The following is a 10,843-nucleotide window of genomic DNA, read 5'->3' as shown; positions in this document are numbered from 1 at the left end:
TGTCTCTCTCTCTGCCTGTCTCTCTCTCTCTCTGCCTTTCTGTCTCTCTCTCTCTCGCTGTCTGTCTCTCTCTCTCTCTTTCTCTCTCTCTCTCTCTCTCTCGCTGTCTGTCTCTCTCTCTCTCTGCCTGTCTCTCTCTCTCTCTCTCGCTATCTCTCTCTCTCTCGCTGTCTCTCTCTCTCTCTCTCTCTCTCACTTTTTGAGTCAGGCTCTCACTCTGTCGCCCAGGCTGGAATACAGTGGTATAATCTCAGCTCATTTCATCCTCTGCCTCCCAGGTTCAAGCAGTTCTCCTGCCTCAGGCTTCCAAGTACCTAGGATTACAGGCATGCGCCACCATACCCAGCTAATTTTTTGTAATTTTAGTAGAGACGGGGTTTCACCATATTGGCTGGGCTGGTCTTGAACTCCTGATTTCAAGTGATCTGCCCGCGTTGGCATCCCAAAGTTCTGGGATTACAGGCGTAGAGCCACCACACCTGGCCATATTTTTTAAAAGGAAAGTAATTAATGCCACATTTTGTTTGTTTTGACAAAGCTGTAAAAGCTTTTGTAATCTAAATTCTGTTGTTGATACCAGGACTTGTCCCCAAATTTGACTGAAATGCTAACCAACCTACCATAGGCTGGCTGAGTTTCATTTGTTTTAGGGAAGGTTCATTCAGGAAGAAGATATTTGTGTAGGTTTTTCTTTTTGTTATAATCTCTTCAGGTTATGGAGCAGCTGGAAGTTTTGCTAGTATATCAGATGTCAATCACATTAGAAAACAGAACTAGTAATAATACTTTGCAGGTTCATAGTAAGATTTCTCTTTCTACTCTTGCTCTGCAATTTCTACTTAAATAATATAGAAGGGCTTTGTCAGCATTTTAAAGCACAACAAAAGGTCCTCACCATTTTCTGGCACAGACCTAAAAGTACACGGTAGAGGACCACTGGTGTAAGTTGAAAACATTTATTTTCAGCTTTTTGCTATTTCATATAGCCTATCTTTAAATATAAATTTCCCTCTATTTAGTTAATGTTATTTTGAGAGTGAATTAAAGTGGATTTCACAAAACTAGATATTCTTTTTCTTTTTTTTCCTCCAGGAAAAACATCTCATTTCTAAGTGTTACAAAACCAGTTTCCACTGGAGAACCACATTTCAGAGGCTTGTGTGGTCTGGCCCCAGTTCAGAGTCACCCTTTAGAAAGCAAAAGCAGTTGCAGTTTACTTAGGAACTTAGAAACTTTCTATTGCAAAACAGTGTTATTTAGCCACAGTTTAGCTTCTCTGGAATTTTTTTTTTTTTAAGACAGAGTTTCGCTTTTGTTGTCTAGACTGGAGTATAAAGGCGTGATCTCGGCTCATGGCAACCTCCGCCTCCCGGGTCCAAGTGATTCTCCTGCTTCAGCTTCCTGAGTAGCTGGGATTACAGGGATGCGCCACCACGCCCAGCTACTTTTGTATTTTTAGTAGAAACGGGGTTTCTCCATGTTGGTCAGGCTGGTCTTGAACTCCAGACCTTAGGTGATCTGCCCGCCTCAGCCTCCCAAAGTTGCTGGGATTGCAGGTGTAAGCCACCACGCCTGGTCTGGAATTTTTTCTTTCTTTGAGGCAATACCAATAGTACTTGCAGACTGGATCTGTTCTGAGAGAATTAGCAACAAACCGAAATTTCCTATTAGTTGTGTATGGATCTATTGTAAAACTGCTGATAAGGCATCATTATCCTTATTTTTTTGGCTGGGATTTTGGATTTTTTTTTTTTTTTTTAATCACATTGGATCAGTGTCTGGCCTTTCAAAATGGAACCTGCAGGCAGATGAATATATATAAGCATTTGTGCATCTGTAAATGGTGATCAAATAGATAAAACACCTTTTCTTGCATGCTGTGTGCCTCTAATTTAGGAAGTAATACAATCCCTGTACAAAAGCTACACAATTTGTTGTGTTACTATCTTGTCAAAACATTGCTTTCTTTTTCTTGAGACAGAGTCTTGCACTGTCACCCAGGCTGTAGTGCAGTGGTGCCATGTTGGCTCACTGTAATCTCCGCTTCTGGGTTCAAGCAATTCTTCTGCACCAGCCTCCCGAGTAGCTGGGACTACAGGTGTGCACCACCACGCCCAGCTAATTTTTTTGTATTTTTAGTAGAGACGGGGTTTCACCATGTTGGCCAGAATGGTCTCGATCTCCTGACTTCGTGATCCGCCCGCCTCGGCCTCCCAAAGTGCTAAGATTATAGGTGTGAGCCACCGCAACCAGCCAAAATGTTGCATTTTTAATAGGAATGTTCCCATGAGGCATAGGAAAAGAGAATTTTTTCCCCCTACTCCCTTAGTATCTCAAACTCAAAGAATAGGTTTGGGAGGAAATTTGGCCATTTGATTTACCAAAACAGCTTTCCTGTGAGAGTAAAACTGAAATCATGCCTATTTTGAGATAGGCTGGCAATTTGCATTAACTGTTTGTCTTATTTTTAAGTCAGTTTGGGTTTGGGAAAGCTGGCCATTGATTTGAAAGACCCGAAATTTGCAAATACAGGGGTACCTATGAAGTGAATTCGAGCTCATGACTACCTTAAAACCACTGTTTAGAGTAATATAGTATAGTGCTTTTCCCACTGCCATCGATATGTAATTGTTTGATAGAATAGCAGTACTCCCAGTAAATTTAATAACCTAGGAGGTTAATTTTAGAAGGTAAACATGTACTTGATATTTTTAAATGTATTTTTGTTGATATCAGAAAACTGATTATTTGATTATTTATAAAAGTCTTTTTTGAGATGGAGTCTCACTTTATCGCCTAAGCTGGAGTGCAGTGGGTCAACCTCCGCCTCCCTGATTCAAGCGATTCCTCTGCCTCAGCCTCCTGAGTAGCTGGGATTACAGGTGCACACTACCATGCCTAATTTTTGTATTTTTAGTAGAGACGGGATTTCTCCATGTTGGCCAGGATGGTCTTGAACTCCTGATCTCAAGTAATCCACCTGCCTTGGCCTCTCAAGGTGCTGGGATTACAGGTGTGAGCCACCACACCCAGCCAGATTTTTCATCAAAGTTAAATAACCCAGTATATTAAAACTATTTTCATTGCTGATAACAGAAATTCACCCTCTGGTAGCTTAGGCAAAAAAGCTTGCTGTCAGAATTCTCTTTCCCCACCTCTCAGCTCTGCTTCCACGTATATTTTCTCTCAATTGGTGGTAAGGTGGCCACCAATACCTCCAGGTTCACAGTCTGTTAACCCCTGTGAAGAGAGACCTTCCCATGGAAGTATCAGTATTTAGCCTCTCTGTTAAAGGAACAGATATATAATCTGGGACCCCTTTCTGTAGCTGAGAATGGGATATATTTATTGACATGGACAGCAGCCCACTTCTTCTCCCTAAAGTCACACCAGAAATACAGGTTGAGTATTCGTTATCTGAAATGCTTGGGACCAGATCATTTTGGATTTCAACGTTTTCATTTTTTGTAATATTTACATTATACTTAACTGGTTGAGCATCCCAAATCTGAAAATCTAATATCTGAAGTGCTCCAGTGAGCATTGCCTTTGAGTGTCATGTCAGTGCTCAAGAAGTTTCAAATTTTTTAGCATTTTGGATTTCAGATTTTTGGGTTTAAGACACCCAACTTGTACATGAATTGAAACAGGATGAATAGATTCCCAAAATACATTTGAGATATTCTTACCCAAAGAGTGGTAAGCCAGTTCAGATGTCTCCCACATCGACTATTCCTCAGAGATACCAGTTTCATTTCAGCATCTTGGTCATATTATGTTCAGCACAATTAAACCACAGTGTAGGAAGTAAGACTATATGGAAATGAGGGGTTATTTTTAAAACCATTTTACTAGCATTTAATACATCAAAATGAGTATCCTTTTTAAGATAATCACCTTAGTAGGAAGAATTTGTTCCAACTTGGTACTCTCTCTCAAAATATTTTAAAAATCTTTTTGTTGTTGTTGCCTAAAGAGCTCACAGCATATTCTTTTAAGTATTGGGACTATTGGCATAATTTGATGTTATATTTAATTTTTGGAAAGACCAAACTCCATTTAAAGTCAAATGAAGAGAATGAAGTAAGTAATCATAATGAGAAATGTCATACTTGATCTCTAAAAGTAAGGGCCATGAAGTGTTAATTTTTTTGAGATGGTGTATGAATAGTTTAGAGTCTGAATTTGCATGATAAAGAAGCATTTTTTTATTTTTCCAGCTACACTGGTTAAATGGATAGCCTCCAAAAATGAAATTAGTTGCTCATATTGTCCCAGTTTGACTGTTAGTATAGGTCCTACAAGTTGAGTTCCTTTGAAATGCTCCCATCAGTTTTTGAACCCCTCCTTCCTTCCATGTTCCAAAAGAAGCTACTTTCCCTGCCTCACCTCTGGAATTAATTATTTTACGCTGGTTCCTTTTATTGAAGCATAGTATTTACAAACAAACATCTGGCTATTAGGTGTGCTCATTATTCCTGAGGTATCATTGCTTCTAGGCCGCCTGAGCTGGCAGAACTAGGAAATGAGTGGATGTGTGTGCAGACACACACACATGCACATCTACGTGTATATATAAAAATCATGAGTGCACACGGGTTCCTCCAGTTCCCATTTACCATTGCAGGCTTCTTTTCCCCTGCTTATTTATAACTTTTTAAATTTTCAATGGGAAACATGTATCTTATTATCATCAGTTTATCTAGTTACTCAATCCTAGGAAATACAAAATAGATTCAGAATTGCTAACTCAAATCTCTGTGAATGTACTAACTACTGTAGAATACCTGTTTAGAGTAACATATGTAAAATACATCTTTTGGCTGGATGCGGTGGCTCATGCCTGTCATGCCAGCACTTTGGGAGGCTGAGTTGGATGGATCACGAGGCCAGGAGTTCAAGATCAGCCTGGCCAAGATGGTGAAACGTCATCTCTACTAAAAATGCAAAAAGTAGCTGGGTGTGGTGGCAGGCACCTGTAATCCCAGCTACTTGGGAGGCTGAGTCAGGAGAATCACTTGACCCACGAGGCAGAGGTAGCAGTGAGCCCAGATCGTGTCACTGCACTGCAGCCTGGGAGACAAAGCAAGACTCCATCTCAAAACAACAAAAAAAATGTCTTTCTTATAATACAAGTCAAAATACTGTTTTCCAAGGTGACTTACGTTAGTTTCACTCTTCCTCACCCCCTGCAGTGTGATTATGTTATTCATATGTAGGAGGTTTTTTTTTTTTTTTTTAATGACATGACTTTAACTCACTGCAATCTCTGCCTCCTGGGTTCAAGTGATTCTCCTGCCTCAGCCTACCAAGTAGCTGGGACTACAGGAATGCACCACCACGCCTGGCTAATTTTGTATTTTTAGTAGAGATGGGGTTTCACCATGTTGGTCAGGTTGGTCTTGAACTCCTGACCTCAGGTGATCCGCCTGCCTCTGCCTCCCAAAGTGGTGGGATTACAGGCATGAGCCACTGTGCCCAGCCCATACATAGGAGTTTTATAAAAAGCATTTTGACAAAATATATTGATATGGTTTGGATGTCCCCTCCAAGTGTAATATTGAAATGTGAACTCCAGTGTTGGAGGTGAACCCCGTGGTAGGTGTTTGGATCATGGGGACAGATCCTTCATGGTTAGCTTAATGCCATCCACTTGGTGATGAATGAGTTTCAGCTGAGTTCACAAGATCCAACTGTTTAAAAGTGTGTGACACCTTTGTGTGGCACCCCCCATCTCTTGCCCCTGCTCTCACTATGTTACGTGTCCTTACCCCCTTCGCCTTTTGCCTTGAGTAAACATGTATCACTTATCACACTGATTCCTCTGAGACTTTCCCAGAAACCAAGCAGATGCCAGTGCCATGGTTGCACAGCCTGCAGAACTGTGAGCCAGTTAAACCTCTCTTCTTTATAAATTGCCCAGCCTTGGGTATTTCTTTATAGCAACACAAAAACAGCCTAATGCATATGTCTACCTGAATTTTATTCAACATATTAACTTATCTCATTGTTTTGCCTGGTTCCTGGGAAAATGTGACCATCATCATCAGTGACCAGTCACAGAACTGATTGTCACCTGTTACTTACATAGTGATTGTGGGCAGAAGGGCTGGCAGTGAAGTTGTACTTTTGATGCAGTTGCTCACAGCTCACATACTGAGGTTCCTGAAACCTGTGTGTATCTGAATCGTGTGAGGTGAAGCCTGACTATGTCATAACTTGGAAAGTGTGCAGATGTTTGACTGATATTTCTCCCATTTTACATTTGAAAAAATAATTTTAAAATTTTTATATGTTGTAAAAATAGATGGTGGAACATTTCTTTTCAATCCCTAGTTATCCATCCCTCCCTCTACCCAGCTCTATTTGGCTTCTTAGGTGTGGGTAGGAGCAAGTAGCAGTGATTCTCAGAGGCTTTAGTTCTACAAACCTCAATACTATACAAAGTTTGGCTTGAGAACTCAGAATTTGGTTTTAGTTTAACTTGAAGGAAAGATTCCTTGAACATTAAGTCATACTTTGTTTCTCCCATAGATTGATATAGAAATCAACGGCAATGCAGTGGATCTTCACATGAAGTTGGGTGACAATGGAGAAGCTTTCTTTGTTGAGGAGACTGAAGAAGAATATGTAAGTTTACATAGTTTGCACCCTCTTACACAGGGTACTCAGGCCTCTGGTGCATGGCCCAATAGCGGGGGTTTTTTTGTTGTTTTTTTGAGACGGAGGTTCGCTCTTTGTTGCCCAGGCTGGAGTGCAGTGGTGCGATCTCAGCTCACCACAACCTCTGCTTCTCGGGTTCAAGCAATTCTCCTGCCTCAGCCTCCCAAATAACTGGGGTTACAGGCATGCACCACCATGTCTGGCTAATTTTTGTAATTTTAGTAGAGATGGGGTTTTTTCATGTTGGTCAGGCTGGTGTCGAACTCCCGACCTCAGGTGATCCACCCACCTAAGCCTCCCAAAGTGCTGGGATTACAGGCATGAGCCACTGCACCTGGCCCCAATAGCAGTTTTTTGTAGTTGATTGTACACAGAACTGTTGCTGGCTAGACAAGTTTTAGTTTCATGTTGAAGGACTAAGCTGTCAAAAAGGAGCTGAAGGAATTAAGAACTTTTCTCCATACAAAGTTTCAGGGTGCAGGGAGCATGCTGATTGCACGTACTTGGGCTTTTTGTGAGGGAAGGCATACCACTTTCTAAGTTTAGTGAACTTTGTTAGTGTCGCTTCTGGTTTGTATCTTGACTTGAATACATTCAGTTCTGCCTGAGTAATTAAGGCATTTCTCTTCTGGCTCTCTGTTTATGCACATGTGACCTTTCGACTGGGAATCATATTTACCATTTTGGCAGGAATATTACATCCCTAACCTTAAAAAGTCATGTGAATTAATTTATTATGATCTCAAGAGTTAAATTAATTGGACAAAAAAGTTAATTGGATAAATTATATCCTTTTATAAGTGATTACATGTTTGACTTCTTTTAGTAAGCGAGCATGATTTGTTGTGATCACCCCTCCCCAACACATACATTCTATATCTACTGATTTGAATGGGGGTTAACTGTTCTTGATAGATTCAATGTGGATCTTTTTATGAATTTATTAATGATAGATTTTACATTCCCACTAAACAATTCAGTCAGATAACGTGCATCTTTTTAAAAATTTTTTTAAAGGCATATATACATCCTTCTTCATAAAGAATAAACCTCAACTGCCAAAACTGTTAAGTATCAAGTTATTAAGGATACAGAACTACTTTTTTGGCTTTGAAGATGAAGTTACAGTTTGATATAATTTACAAAGAAAATTTTTACCAAAAAATATAATAGCAAAATAAGATTGTTTATCATTTTTTGATTGAGAAACCAACAACTTAGGGTACCTATCAGTATGTAAAGCAGCATTGAAACACTATGGTTTATGGAGGGGAAGCTTTATCGGACTGGTGCTTTTTCTGGTTTAATTGCTTGTCTTTATAATACCTCATTTGCATTTACTTGGCTTAAGCAACATTTTTCCTTATCAGAGACTGAGGCAAAGAGCAGAATGAAACATAATAAATGACATCTGTCACAAAAATAAAACACTTTTTATATATTTCTTAAAATTATTTATAATCCCTAACACTGACTGAACTTCTCAATCAGCAGGCACAGTAAGTGAGAGGACTGGGTTGTTGGTAGTTACCTAATTTTCATGGCTTATTCTGACAGTTACACCAAAAACTATGCTTAGCAAGGACAACTTGGAGAATGTCAGCTTTTCAGCCTCTTTTTTCCCATCCCATATGTTAACAAATTTGCATACCTCTTGTGTAGTATGCTTCTCTTTAAAATAAAAAATTGATGATTTATCCAACAAATGTTGGAATTACTATTCTATGCCGCATGCTATAAATACAATGTACTCCTGTTTCTCTAGGGGTTCGTAATGTAGAGTAGGATAAAAATTGATCAAAAACCCAGTTTGTTGCCTTTTATTTGCCTTTTTTCTCTTAAACATTTCTCATTTAATTATTTGTCATCAACATTTCTTTCAAGTCTAGTTCTAAACCTAACTTTATGCTTTTATTAACTGCACAGTATTCCATAGTATGAACATACCATAGTTTATAGGTTATTTTCATTCCCACAAACACTGCTATAATAGAACTAAGAATTACCACCAGAAACAAAAACAGCTTTCAGTAGGTAAAATAAAAATCATTGAATTAAAAATCCTCAAAGTCAGAGACCACAACCTCTTATCTGGGTTTCTTGTGGGCATTCAGAATATCCTATTACAGTTTCTTTATAAGTATGTGTTGCTGATGAACACAAATTTCTTCTAGGTAAATCAGACTTTAGCTTCAGGGTAATATGTTTATCAAAGCTAAGTTCAAAAGCTTAATAAAAAACAATTACAGAAACCCATATATTTTCAGAACTATTGTTATAAAAGCTTGAGTATTTTAAATTATATGGGTTAATTTTTATCTCTATTTTGTACCTTCCATTTCCTCTGATGATACAAAGGAATGAAACAAATGGCTAATACATGAATTTACTGAACATCAGATTTGATTGTTTATTTAGTATTAAATAGGAATTTGACTGCCGCTAAATATTGGGCCTTCTTCTTTTGAATTCTTAGAGGAAGGAGTATTTCTTTTTAAAACTTAAGTGCTTTATGGTTTAAAATTTTACTAACATCGTTTGTTAGAGAATATTGTCTCTAATTGCCCTTCTCCACCCTCAATTAATTTGGCGAAACATAAGCATTGGCCACTCTGCATCCCTGTTGTTCCTCATGTCACTCATCTGTCCTGCTGCCCTTTGTCCGACACAGTGTCCTTAATCTCTGCCTTCTGCTTTGTCCTTTTCTGAATGTTCTGTGTGAGTTATTGACAGTCCTTTGTAACACCTTCTTAGATTGTTGCTGCTGCTTTGATCTTTGCTTTGTGAAAAATTTAATTGGCTCAGCTTTAATTACGGCTTTCGGGTGTTCCATGCTGACTTGGCATATCAGTTCCTTCTGATGTACTCGGTTACATGTTGTGCCCAAGTGGGCTAGCACCTAGCTGCCTCACCAGGGAAAGACCTTCTCAGAGAACAGTAGACAGTGCCTTAGTTCAGTGGGAGTTTCTTGCATTTAGGGAATATGTATTTTTTCTACCATTGTGAAAATTTATATATTCAAAATATTATTGCCTTAATTCACTGTATAGTTTGTCTTGGATAACTTTTCTTTCTCCATTCTCCTTAAGGAAAAGCTTCCTGCTTACCTTGCCACCTCACCAATTCCTACCGAAGATCAGTTCTTTAAAGATATTGACACCCCTTTGGTGAAATCAGGTGGAGATGAAAGACCATCTCAGAGTTCAGACATCTCACACGTCTTGGAAACAGAGACAGTTTTTACTCCAAGTTCTGTGAAAAAGAAAAAACGGAGGAGAAAGAAATGCAAACAAGACAGTAAGAAGGAAGAGCAGGCCGCCTCTCCTGCTGCAGAAGACACATGTGATGTAGGCGTGAGCTCCGATGATGACAAGGGGGCCCAGGCAGCACGGTAGGGCACTCAGCCTGGGGACAGTCTTGTGTGGGTACCATGCTGTCCAGTGTACCACTGTAGATAGAGTTCATGTAAAGCCAGGAGCTGCCATTTTTTTAATGGATATACAGTGGAATTGAGCAGCAAAGGCAGTTTGTTTCTTTCAGCTCTTCTGCAAAATTTGTCATGAGACATCCTGCTGTGCTACTGAAATGTCATTTGTAGCAGACTGGTTATGTGTTTCTTTTCATACGAGAAGTTTCCAGGAGCCAAATAAGTTCTAAGTCAAAAGATCTGAATTAGTGACTTGCCCCTGGGTGAGCAGATACAGTCGGGCACAATGTCATCTCTGAGATTTCCCTACCCAAGTAGCCTTAGGTTTGGTATCTTTTTTCTGAGGAGTTGAATTTTGTTTTATTGGAATTGAAGAGGAAGGAGTTTTAATTTTTTTAAGTGAGATACCTTGATTGCCGCTTTTTACCTGCTCTGTTGAGGAGCTCATTATATGCCATTTTCATATCAGCAGTGTCTGAGGTTGAAAGATAACAGTTGAGAGTAGAACACATTTTCTCATTCAAGATTCCGTTTTCTTCCACATGTTCCTTAGTGGTCACCGTGGCACTAGGACCATCCATGTGTTGGTAGGGGACTCTCTTCGTTAGTGACCACTGGAAAAGAAGCTGCTGCCCACTAGTGGCCCTGTGTTTCCAGACCCTTTATTTGTGGAGGGAACTGCTGGTCCACTTGTGTATTTTCACTCCATCTGCTGAAAAGAGGTCATGCCCTACTTCCTGGAAAACAGTGCTG

General features: G+C 39.5%; 1 protein-coding gene across 3 annotated transcripts in view; it reads left to right on the top strand.

The window, feature by feature from the left end:
* Positions 1-10,843, top strand: part of LPIN2 (lipin 2) — a 93,419-nt gene that overhangs the window by 51,010 nt on the left and 31,566 nt on the right. For all 3 annotated transcript variants that reach the window (XM_032293275.1, XM_032293273.1, XM_032293274.1), the window contains exons 3-4: positions 6,535-6,630; positions 9,753-10,054. In XM_032293275.1, coding sequence (XP_032149166.1) covers positions 6,535-6,630; positions 9,753-10,054 — 398 coding nt within the window. The remainder of the gene's footprint in view (positions 1-6,534; positions 6,631-9,752; positions 10,055-10,843) is intronic.

The sequence above is a fragment of the Sapajus apella genome, unplaced genomic scaffold (assembly GCF_009761245.1).
Source record: "Sapajus apella isolate SASKATOON/1434 unplaced genomic scaffold, GSC_monkey_1.0 scaffold29, whole genome shotgun sequence".
NCBI lineage: Eukaryota > Metazoa > Chordata > Mammalia > Primates > Cebidae > Sapajus > Sapajus apella.
Note: the sequence above shows the minus strand (reverse complement) of the source record. Positions and strands in the feature narration are given on the sequence as shown.